Here is a 12,630-nt window from a genome sequence, read left to right as displayed (position 1 = left end):
AAATCCGGTTTTCCACTTGGAAAAAGGCGTTCAACATCCAATTAAACCAAGTTCTACAGTTAAATAGAGTTTTACTGTTGGTACACTGTTTTTATAATCCGCAAGTTACCACCTCTGCAATCCTACAAATGTCTGCCTGCTATGTTCAAGTGTAATTCCGATTTCTATTGGCTTGCATTTGGTAATCGGCTTGAATGGACTTTACTATGAGAGGAGCTGGTACCTGGGCCAGTTGATGAGTCTTTCAAAACACTCTTTTAATAATCTCCGGGTTCACTGATTACGTTGTTGTTGCTTAGGTCATTAATCAATAGAAAGATAGTGGTTAGTGCAAGCCCTAGTTGTAAGTCAACATATTGGTTTACAGCGTTGGGGTTTAAACACCGTCTAATTATGTACATTTAAGTCTGTAGAGTTTATGATCTGAAATCTTTAACACTTTTAAAAACTGTATCTTCTATTCTTAAAAATATATCACAAATAGTATGCAGTCGTGTGTGTTCTGTGTGTGCTGTGTAACCCAAGACTGTGTGTATTGATATTCACGTCAGCATTGTATTCCCACTCCGCACCGTGCTGCACCACATTTCTCTGCTCCACGTTCTCTCGCACATCTCTCAGATACCATTGATTGTTCGAACGTACTGATATTGACTTCTGTCCTCAGTTAACTTCCTGCTCTCTAATCTGCTCTTGTCATGTTTGTTTGTATTTTTGCAGCGATCTGAATGGAAACAACCTGACGGTCGTCACCAAGGCAGACTTCTCCGGTCTCAAACACCTGCGAGTCCTGTAAGTCTGAAGACGCGTTTACTACTTCACCTACGGTTGGGTTTGGACGTATGCTGATAACTGAGTCCATCAGCAACAGTTTCTTTTATCACTATTATCCAGAACAACCTTCAATTAGATAAGAAGAAGAAGAAGAATTACTTTAATAATCTGCAACGGGAAATTGGATTTTTATTATACATGTTACACACACGCAGGCCAGTGGACCGGCGCCCCGAGCAGTTGGGGGTTCAGTTCCTCGCTCAACAGCACCTCGGTAGTGCCCAGGAGATGAACTGGCACCTTTCCAGCCACCAGTCCACGCTCCATTCATGGTCCACACAGGGACTTGAAGCGGCGACCCTCGGTTCCCAGCCGAGTCACCTATGGACTGAGGCACTGCCGTCCATATATAACATATATTTATTTGTTTTCTTTGAGATATAATCAGGTAGATTTCTGGAAAACGAAGTGCCCTAGTCTTTTCTCCCAGCTCTCAGCGTCTTTGTGGATTGAGAAACCGCTTGTTTCAGATTCTTTCCCACATTTCTTTGATGGTTTAGGTCTCGTTGGAATGTGGGAATCATGGCTTTGGTGCCACCGAGAGCCAGAGGGAACAGACTGATGCTTTAGCTCCGCAGTGACACATGAGCCACCCAGAGGTGCTTGTTCGGTGTCAGTGTCAGTCAAATTTACAACGGGGGAGGGGGTTTATCTGCGACCTTTTGACCTGGAAACACAGTGGCCTCTGAGAGAGGCTGCACTGATGTTGGTTTCCTGTGTTTACCTGAGTGTCTGTGATGGACACGAGGTGTTAAAAATATGACCTGCCAGGAACTAATGACATCTCCGGAGGCCTGCTCAGAACAGATTAGCAGCCTGCTGGGAGCCCTGGGCTCGTTGCTGTCAGGATGGGATTGAGTGTTACACCCGTGGTTTATTATGTGGAAGTCTGTGGAGAGTATTTGTCAAGTGTCCAGATCCCAGCAGCAACTGTGGGTGAAATAATGTGTGTTGAGGCTTTTCAATTTGATTAATGAGAGGTTGTAAGACGTTACATGTGCTCTTTTGTTTTGTGCACAGCCTCAATTTCTGAATGTACGCAATTTTCTTGTAATATGTCAAAAAAACAACAATGCAGTGCTCTTGCTTTGTTGTCCTCTCTGGCCATAATTAGTTTAATTTGCACGTTCCTGATATTTAACTGAGGAAAAAACAGAACATGCTTGAATAATGTTTTTGATGTCATCTAATGGAAAGTTTCAATCTTATTTTAGGCGCAAAAAACAGTGTTCCCAAGCTTCCTGGAAAACCTGGAGAGACTCGTTTTCCCGTCATTGAAACACCTGGAAATTGATTAAAATGGCTCAAACATCCTGGAAAGAAGACATTTTTTTCCTTCTATGTTAGCCCCTCACTCGCCTACGTAAACTTTTCATTGCTGCGTATTTAGTTTGAAACTCAAAAGTGGGAATACCAGACACAAAGCAGAACACCTCCTTCTCATTTCGGCTCCCGTGTCAGTCTGGACTTGCAGCCGTGAGCGGGTTAAATGTGTCACAGTAGGCCTCCCGTGTGTGGGTCTTGAATGATTTCTTATTTTGTTGCCACTGTGTGTTTGACGATGTCTCTGATGGTGATATGTTTCAAATGGGATTCATCCTCAGTGTGTGTTGTTGTGTTTTATTTATTTGTTTGTCTCTTTTTCTTTGCAGTCATTTGATGGAGAATCAGATCAGTAACATTGAGAGAGGAGCTTTTGATGAACTGAAGGAGCTGGAGAGACTGTGAGAGCGCGCGCACACACACACACACACACACACACACACACACACACACACACACTTTCACACAAATATACATGCATAGAGAATATAGGTGACTTCCACTTTAGTTTATTACATTTATTTATATCTGTTACGACCCGGCTCATCGGGAAAAGGGAAGCAACATAAACCAGAATGTTTTTGGTAAAATAGCAACTTATTTATTTGCAGAATAAAAAAAAGAACAGGGAAAAGGGAACGTTGGATGCTGCTCAACTCAAAGAAATAAACATAACTTAAAAAGGTTTCTCCAAACTGAGAGGTAACTGTCAGCCACTTCCAAAAAGAATTACCCAACGTCAACAATAATCAGAAAATACAAAATAAGCAGCACCCTCTCAAGCCTAGTGTCTCTAACATCAGGATACTACAGGTGTCAGGTTGGTATCTGTAAACCCCCCCCCCCCCCCCACACACACACTAAAACCGTGCCCAATTTCCTTACCGCAATTTTAGAGCTAACGCAAAGAAAGTCAAAGAGCACTACACACACACACAAACACACACCAGGCCAGTTGGTCAAAGACAAAGGGGCCAAAATCACAGTGAGGGCAACTATTTCAGCAGAGGGACGGTCTGGAAGGTGGTGGGTGGTTGGAGGAGATTGCCAGATGCCAGATATCCCAGATATCAGGGAGCGTGGATATAAATGCATTCAGTTCAAGACAAAAGATGCTTTGTACTAAATGTAGCTACCAGAAGTATGTAGTTCCATCTGTAACGTTTGTACGGCAAGTTTTTTAAATCCAGCTGGGTTTTCTTTCTTTTTGTTCTTCCAGTCGCCTCAACAAGAACCATCTCAGCCAACTCCCAGAGCTGCTGTTCCAGAAGAACGAAGTCCTGTCTCGACTGTGAGTCTCCCAAACCTCTGCTTACTTTACTCTCCCTACGTACTCCTCACATCGCTCCCTCTGTCGTCCCTCTTACAATATATATTTTCCCTTTTTTCTGCATATTTTTCGCATTATTAACATTGTTTTTATGCAGGACAAAAAACAAATCACAGATAACAAACACTCACCAAATAAAGAAGAAAAAAGGTAAACAAGAGGTCATGAGACAGTCACTGAATCATGGCAAAGTCGCCGGTTTTAAAGGTCAAAATTGCTCAGGATGCAGTTTTTATGAGAAATCCATCTGTTTGTATTTACCATCGCTTTCCAATGCGTTCTGAAGTCATATGGAGAAAGTCATCTTTTGCAAAAGACGCAAAATGTTTAACAATATTAACAAAGAGACCAGCAGGAGGGCGATTTTCTGAAGCCCTCTTACACACACACACACACACACACACACACACACACGCACGCACACACACACACACACACACACTCTGTTCTGTGGATGTTCATAGCTGGCATATGAAATCATACAGTGTCTGTGGTGCCACGGTTGCAGCACCCTGGAAGTATTGGATTTTGCGTCTAAACAAGTCGCTGCATGTTTTGGTTTCGAATGTGTTTAATTTTTCTTTAAACTCAAACTAGAACTAGAAAGAATTTAGGATTAGACACGGTACAATCAAACGGGAAAATACTGTAGTGCAGTGTGCCACGACTGAGAGAGTACTTTGTGTCTGATCCATATTTCAGTGTTCAAATAAAGCTGGACAGCTTCAGCCTCTGCTGGAGCTGGTTCCAGGTCGCATGCGCAGCGTAGGAAAATGCCTTCTTGCCAAGCTCAGTACGGACTGAAGGGACGGCAAACGAGATGAAGTCCAGGGACCGGAGGCTGCGATGGGACTGTTTCCGTACCAGATACATTGACAATTATTCTCCTTTGTCTGTAAATTAAGCTAAATACGACTCAAAACACTTCAAACTACACTCTGAATCGGCACTCGCTGATACCGAAGAACCAATAATATAATATATAATAATATATATATGAGGGATCCAAATTTGCCAAAAAATAAATCATGAATTCATGAGAGAGGAGAGAGAGTAAAGGGCCCAGCACACAGCGTTTGAGATGAACACGCCAGCACGTAGCAACAAAGAACACTCTTCGTCTTTTTTAATTAAGACAATAAACATCGTTTTTACTCCACGGCCCATTTTGGGTTTCAAGCTAAACTTTGGGTAATGACTGCCCTACAGCACACCCACCATGCTACACTGACATCACACCATAACATAGTATGAGCACTGCAAACTAGCTTGCATGAACATATTTTGAAACACTGATAGAAGAAGAAGAATAACTTTATTGATCCCGCAACGGGGAAATTGAATTTTTTCACTCTTATCATTAATCATGTTACACACACACAGGCCCGAAATACACACATGCACAAACACGACCTATAGACATGCAATTAAGGAGAGATGTCAGAGCGAGGGGGGCTGCCTGTGACCGCCACCCCGAGCAGTTGGGGGTTCGGTGCCTTGCTCAACAGCACCTCTGCAGTGCCCAGGAGATGAACTGGTACCTCTCCAGCCACCAGTCCACGCCCCATACATGGTCCACACCAGGACTTGAACCAGCGACCCTATGGTTCCCAAGCCAAGTCACCTATGGACTGAGCTACTGCCGCCCCTGATACTGGTTTGGTTTAAAGTAACGAACCGTTGCAGTCACAGAAGAGAAACAGAGACATTTTTCGGCTGCTTCAGGCTGCGCGCTCGCCAGTTTTCAGATCAAAAATCGACCCATTTTCATCAGCTAGAAAACACTGCAAACAGTCTCCCTTCGGACAGCAGAAGCACCACAGCACCACAAATCACTTCCCACAGTCTCACAGGAGCAGGAGGCACAGTCGGGCTGTAATTCGACAACTAAACACACTCACAAAGAGATTTTCTTTTTCTTTTTTCTTGTTTAATAACCAGGAGCTCTGACGCGGTTGGTTACTATGCGGCTAAATGTGTCTCACACGCACACACACACACGCACACCTCTGAATTCTTTGTTATGAATGTGTGTTTGTCGGATGGTGGGGGGGGTGGTGGGGGTGGTGGTCGGGGGGTTGTATCTGCTACTGCCTGGAGATGCCTGGATACGCACACACAAACACTGCCGGAGAGACGGAGGAAGAAAAGCAAACACAACGGAGCTCTTTAATTAACTTTTCTCAATGATTGATCCATGCATGACAGTAATGTGTGTGTGTGTGTGTGTGTGTGTGTGTGTGTGTGTGTGTGTGTGTGTGTGTGTGTGTGTGTGTGTGTGTGTGTGTGTGTGTGTGTGTGTGTGTGTGTGTGTGTGTGTGTGTGTGTGTGTGTGTGTGTGTGTGTGTGTGTGTGTGTGTGTGTGTGTGTGTGTGTGTGTGTGTGCGCGCGTGCGTGTGCGTGCGTGTGCGTGTTTGATGGATTTAGCGAGTGACACAGAAAATGCACAGATACAAAAGAGACACTACTTACTTTTCCCCTGAACACAGAGGAAGACACAGCCATGAAAAATACAACTAATAACAGAGGGAAGGTGTAGATGAGTGTGCGTGCGTGTGTGTGTGTCTGTGTGTGTGTGTGTGTGTGTGTGTGTGTGTGTGTGTGTGGGGAGAGCGATAGAGAGAAAGTATGTGAGTGTTGTAGAAAAAGAAAGTGTGTGTGTTGGTCTCTATGTGGATGTGTTGGTGCGTGTGCGTGTGCGCGTGTGTGCGTGTGTGTGTGTGTGTCTGTGTGAGGGAAGAGCGGTAGAAAGAAAGTATGTGAGTGTTGAATGGAAAAAGAAAGTGTGTGTGTTGGTCTCTTTGTGGATGTGTGTGTGTGTGTGTCTGTCCTGATTATTTGCTGTTTGCCTTTTTGGCAATTTCACACTCTGGCTCCCATCAGGGAATGCTGAGATGGACTTGGCACGTTTGATCAATCAGCACACACACACACATTCATATAAAGCCACACACACACACACACACACACACACACACACACACACACACACACACACACACACACACACACACACACACACACACACACACACACACACAGTGCAGAGCCATTAGCACTTCCTCCAGCAGGAGTGATTTCTTTTCCACCTGCTGTGTTGATGGACTCTGTACAGCCCGATGTCCCTCAGAAACACACACACACACACACACACACACACACACACACACACACACACACACACACACACACACACACACTCAGCTGCTTTTTGTTTGTGTGCATTATTCTCTCTTTTGGCCAAATTACCTTCAACACTCGTTGCCTTTCGTCTTCATTCTTCTCTCTCTCTCCCTCATATTGTTTCTTTTGTTTGTCTTTGAGATTCAAGGTGTGTGGTTTTTCTCTCTTTCACTCAGATTTAATGTCCTCACACACACCTCGCTACATGTGTGTGCCTTCAAATGTCCTCTTATCCAAGATGCCCAGTGGTGGAAGAAGTATTTAGACCCTTAACTTAAGGGCGTACTCACACTGTCCTTCTGGCCGGGGCCAAAACCGTTTTTTCAGCTAAAGCCTAGTACCTTCAAGCAGTGTGAGTGCACCCGTTCCGCGCATAACTGCGGCCAGCGGGCCGTCCACGGCCCGCTTGAAAGAGGTGGGCTTTAGCGGAGCTGTTTGCACATGTACGAGCACGAGCGTGCGCACGTGTACGAGCACGAGCCTTACGGCAGTAGCGTTGTGTCCGCCTGCTCGGACATGTAAATAGAAGGACGGACCATGCGCGGGACAAGTACCCCAAAGCCCGGGTCGCGGTGCGGAAGGACAGTGTGAGTACGCCCTAAGTAAAAGTAGCAACACTAAAGTGTAGAAATACTCTGTTCCAAGTAAAAGTTCTCCGTTCAAAGCCTGTGAAGTACAAATATTAAAATCAAAATATACTTCAAGTAAAGCACTCATTATGCAGAATGGACATTTCAGAATAATAGATATTATGTCATTGAATTATGATTTTGATGCATTTACTGTATATGTACATCACTTTAATGATAAAACATAAAAACATAACTTAACGTATAATAATGCATCATAATTGAGTTTGCAACATTACAGGAATGTTCAGTAGGAAACATAAACTGGAAATTTTGGGGGTAATATATACTAACTATCTTCTTCTACTCATAAAGAGACATAAATATAAACATTTTGTATTCTCATAAGCAGATATGCATTAGTAATAAATTTTACATCCATCTATCTGTGAGTACAACTTGAATGGATTATTTTATTGAACAACAAACGCACAAAAGCATCAATGTTGAATAAAATAAATAATATAAAGGTATGTAAATAAATGTATCCCATCAAAACTGACCTGACAGGTTGAAGTCCTGTGGGTCCCATACAGTAATGTGGCCTCTAAAGCCTGGCTGTCGTGTGCAAGATACTAATTATCCGTGCATAAGTAATCTGTGGAAGTACCATTAATTCCCATGTATTCCTATTCATTCAAACATATATTCCTATTAATTCACATATATTCCCATTCATTCAAACATATTCATATTAACTCACATACAGTATATTCACGTGTATTCACACTTTCACATTCATTCCCATGTACTCCCATTCATTCCCATATATATTCACATTTATTCACATTCATTCCCATTTGTTCACATTAATTCAAATATATTCGCATTTATTCACATATACAATACTCCCATTAATTCCCATTTACTCCCATTAATTCTCATACATTCCCATTAATTCCCATATATTCCTGCTAATTCAAATATATTCATATTAACTCACATAAAATATATTCACATGTATTCACACTTTCACATTAATTCCCATGTACTCCCATTCATTTCCATATATATTCACATTCATTCCCATTCATTCACATATGTTCACATTAATTCAAATGTATTCACATTAATTCCCATATACTCCCATTAATTCCCATATACTCCCATTCATTCACATTAATCCCCATATAGTCCCTTTCATTCCCATATATTCACATTAATTCACATATACTCCCTTTCATTCCCATATATTCACATTAATTCAACTATATTCACATCCATTCTGATATAAAGTACTCCCATTAATTCCCATATACTCCCATTAATTCCCATATATCCACATTAATTCAAATATATTCACAATAATCCCCATATACTCCCATTAATTCTCATATACTCCCATACATTCCCATATTTTCACATTAATCCACATATAGGACCTTTCATTCACATATGTTCACATTAATTCAAATATATATTCACATATATTCACATTAATCCCCATATATTCACATTAATTCAAATATATTCACATTAATTCCCATATACTCCCATTAATTCACATTAATCCCCATATACTCCCATTAATTCTCATATACTCCCATATAGGACCTTTCATTCACATACAGTATGTTCACATTAATCCACATATAGGACCTTTCATTCACATATGTTCACATTAATTCAAATATATTCACATTAACTCACATACAGTATATTCACATTTATTCGCACTTTCACATTCATTCCCATATACTCCCATTAATTCCCATATAGTCCCTTTCATTCAAATATACTCCCATTAATTCCCATATATATTCCCATTAATCCACATATAGGACCTTTCATTTACATATGTTCACATTAATTCAAATATATTCACATTCATTCCCATATACTGTACTCCCATTCATTCCCATATACTCCCATTCATTCCCATATATTCCCATTCATTCCCGTCGAAAGTTTCCAGCTCTTTTGCCAAAAAAAGTTAATATTCCAGAGCTTAACTTCCAGTGGAAAGCTTCCAGAAAGTTTCCGTCCCTTCCCAACCGTATTTGTTCATTTTATTCTAAATTGGCTGAATCTGTCAACGTTAGCACTGATGAAGCCACAGTGAACGCCGCGCTTCTGTGTTTGAATACCTTAAATTTCAGCGCACGTTCATGAGTCAGGGTTTCACTGTTGGTGCATGTTTTCACATCAACACCTGCTGGATGTTAGGAAGCTTCCTGCGGTTGTTTTCCGTCAGATTAATCACCATGATCACAGCTCTCTCCTCAGGCTTCATCACCTGTCAGCTTGTCTTTCTCCTGTGCGCGCTCTCTCTCTCGGTCTTGTAGCGTCAACTCCTTCCTTTCCTTCGACTCTCATTTCTCTCTCTCTCTCTCTCTCTCTCTCGTCTTTTGTTGGATGTGTGTGTGAAAGGTTTGCGCCACACCCAGTAACAGCCCTTTGTGTGCTTTGATGATACCCAGAGGCTGCCTGAATATGTGTGTGTGTACCAGGGTGCCCTCTCCCAGCACCTCCCTATAGCCCAGGGGAACCCAAGAGTTATGGGACTGTAGCTGGATGTCTCGCACACACACACACACACACACACACACACACACACACACACACACACACACACACACACACACACTGCTCACTGCTCACCTTGACCTGGAGGTGAACTGTGTGGTTAGCCAGTCGAAAGTTCAGCAGGTGTGCTTTTGACCCTGGATTGACCGGTTGGGGAGGAAGAGAAGGAGAGAGAAGAGACAGACAGACAGTGACAAAGACAGACAGAGAGACAGACCCAGAGACTCAAGCAACCACAAAAGTAACTATAATAATATCTATAGTAATTTGAATATGACTGTTATGTTATGGCAGTTAATACAGCAGAATAGTAGAAACAAGCACAGCTAAGGTGATAGAATATGACAATGATAATAATTATGGTGGTAAATATGTTCAATGATGAGTAGTGGCAATAACAGCTGTGAATTATTAGCTATTAATTATTAGCTTCATGTCATCATTTGTGTCACTATTGTGCGTTTTACTGTTGTTTTTTTGCTGCACTACAAGTTGGGGACAATAAAGATCTCTTGACTTGATATGACTTGATACAATGGGGTATATTACTGGTGAGGTTTTTATGCCAATGATAGTTTATATGAGTTATAGTGAGAATAGCAGCAGGAAGCGTCATGCAGGACCACAGCAGCAGGCACCACCACCATCAGCAGAGACCTGCGAGACGACAAAGCACAAACAACTCCGGGGAAGAAGTTGAATTAGTAACATGCAGTGATGAGACATGAATGATACAGACAGTGAGGAGAGAAACTCAGAGTATCTGGAAAAGTATTATCCCCCGGCAGACTCGGCCTATAGCAGCATTGTTAAGCAGAACAAAATCTGAAATAATGTAAAAATATATATACCGTATTTTCCGCACTATAAGTTGCACCTAAAAACCTTCAAATGTCTCAAAAGCCGACAGTGCTTCTTATAATCCGGTGCTCCTTATACATGGACCAATATTGAGCCACAACAGGTCTCCAACTACGGTGAGCAGCCGCCGACTCTATTTTCCCCGTAGAAGAAGTAACGCGCGGTGCATGTTGAGATATACCACTGCGTGAAGCGTGCCGTTTCATTTCCATGTGTGTGTTTGTGTAAAGAGCCCAAAATGGCTCCTGTTAAGAGACACGCTTACGACGCAGAGTTTACACTCAAGGCCATTAGTCACGCAGTAGAACACGGGAATAGAGCAGCAGCCAGAGAGTTTAACATGAACCAATCAATGGTGCCGAAGTGGAGGAAGCAACAAGACGACCTGCGCCAAGTAAAGAAGACTAAACAAAGTTTCCGAGGGAACAGAGCGAGACGGCTGCAGCTGGAGGACAAACTTAAACAGTGGGTTGTTGAACAGAGAGCAGCAAGTAGAAGTGTCAGTACGATCACTATTCAACTGAAGGCAACAGCGCTAGCACGCCAACTTAACATCAAGGAGTTTAGAGGCGGTCCTTAACGTAACCCCAGCCTCGACTGCAGCATCTCTTCTATGCGCCTTATAATGTGGTGCGCCTTATATATGAAAAAAGTTTCAAAATAAACCATTTATTGAAGGTGCGCCTTATAATGTGGTGTGCCTGATAGCGCGGACAATACGGTAACATTTAAAGCTGGAAAAACTGCACACCATGCAATGTCTGGACATGTCTGAATACGATCCTGCTGCTTGTTGAGGTTGCTTAAAGGTGTCATGTGACCACCAGCGGTGCTACGGAGCGATGCTTTCACGAGCAGGTCGCCAAGTGTGTCCTTCGGTAACTTTCCCCTCAGACACTTAGAGATTTTCTCTCATTAAGCACAGAGGCAGAGCTGTCCTCATTAGCGCAATTGATTGGCATCTGAGTGCAGCTCATTAACAGTGTGAAGCGCACGGAGGTGGTGATAGCAGCTGCAGGGCTGCGGCTGTTTAGAGGCTAACCAGAACGTAAACTCCCCATTTACCTCGGCCAATTTACTGAAAGGGAGGACGCACATGCAGGAGCGATGTGTCTACCTCTGTGATAATTGCTTGTATTGTATTTGCATTTGTACTTGTATAATTGACTGTTTTGTGTGTGTGTGTGTGTGTGTGTCTCTGTGCGCTTGCATTTGTACTGGGGCTAATTACACGTATAGCAGTCATTTGTGTTGTGTCGTTGTATGATTAGGTTAATTTTTATAGGTGTGTGTGTGTGTGTGTGTGTGTGTGTGTGTGTGTGTGTGTGTGTGTGTGTGTGTGTGTGTGTGTGTGTGTGTGTGTGTGTGTGTGTGTGTGTGTGTGTGTGTGTGTGTGTGTGTGTGTGTGTGTGTGTGGGGGGGGTCTGCGCGCTTTCATTTATACTGGGGCTAATTACACGTATAGCAGTCATTTGTGTTGTGGCGTTGTATGATTAGGTTAATTTTTATAGGTGTGTGTGTGAGAGAGAGAGATAAAGTGTGTGGCTGTGAGATAATTGGATGCATGTGGATCTTTACAACCTGTACATGTCAGGAAGCATTTTCCCGTTTGTGTGCGTTTGTTTTGTTTGTGTGTGTGTGTGTGTGTGTGTGTGTGTGTGTGTGTGTGTGTGTGTGTGTGTGTGTGTGTGTGTGTGTGTGTGTGTGTGTGTGTGTGTGTGTGTGTGTGTGTGTGTTAATTTCACAGTGTGGTATTATTACAGTATGTTTACTTTAATTCTAATAATACTTCCCCGTGCAGAAGACTGGACATACATACACAGTGTGGATGAAAAGTGTCCAGCCGACAGCACATATGTCTGAGTGTGTTCGGTCCATTTGCAAATGCATGCATTTCTGTATTTACATTATCTACAGGGCTCAAATCTGTCATCGCAGATCACA

The 12,630-nt window shown here is 42.6% G+C and overlaps 1 protein-coding gene across 1 annotated transcript in view; it reads left to right on the top strand.

The window, feature by feature from the left end:
* The window catches only part of LOC310959947 (slit homolog 1 protein-like), a gene marked incomplete at both ends in the record, with an annotated part of 82,056 nt that overhangs the window by 16,119 nt on the left and 53,307 nt on the right, over positions 1-12,630 (top strand). Inside the window, 3 exons of the mRNA XM_083931503.1 lie at positions 721-792; positions 2,487-2,558; positions 3,377-3,448. Of these exons, the coding sequence (XP_083787629.1) occupies positions 721-792; positions 2,487-2,558; positions 3,377-3,448 (216 nt within the window). The remainder of the gene's footprint in view (positions 1-720; positions 793-2,486; positions 2,559-3,376; positions 3,449-12,630) is intronic.

Source organism: Echiichthys vipera (assembly GCF_963691815.1).
Source record: "Echiichthys vipera genome assembly, chromosome: 2".
In the NCBI taxonomy this organism is placed as follows: Eukaryota; Metazoa; Chordata; class Actinopteri; order Perciformes; family Trachinidae; genus Echiichthys; species Echiichthys vipera.
The sequence above is the reverse complement of the archived record's forward strand: the minus strand, read 5'-3'. Positions and strand labels throughout refer to the sequence as shown.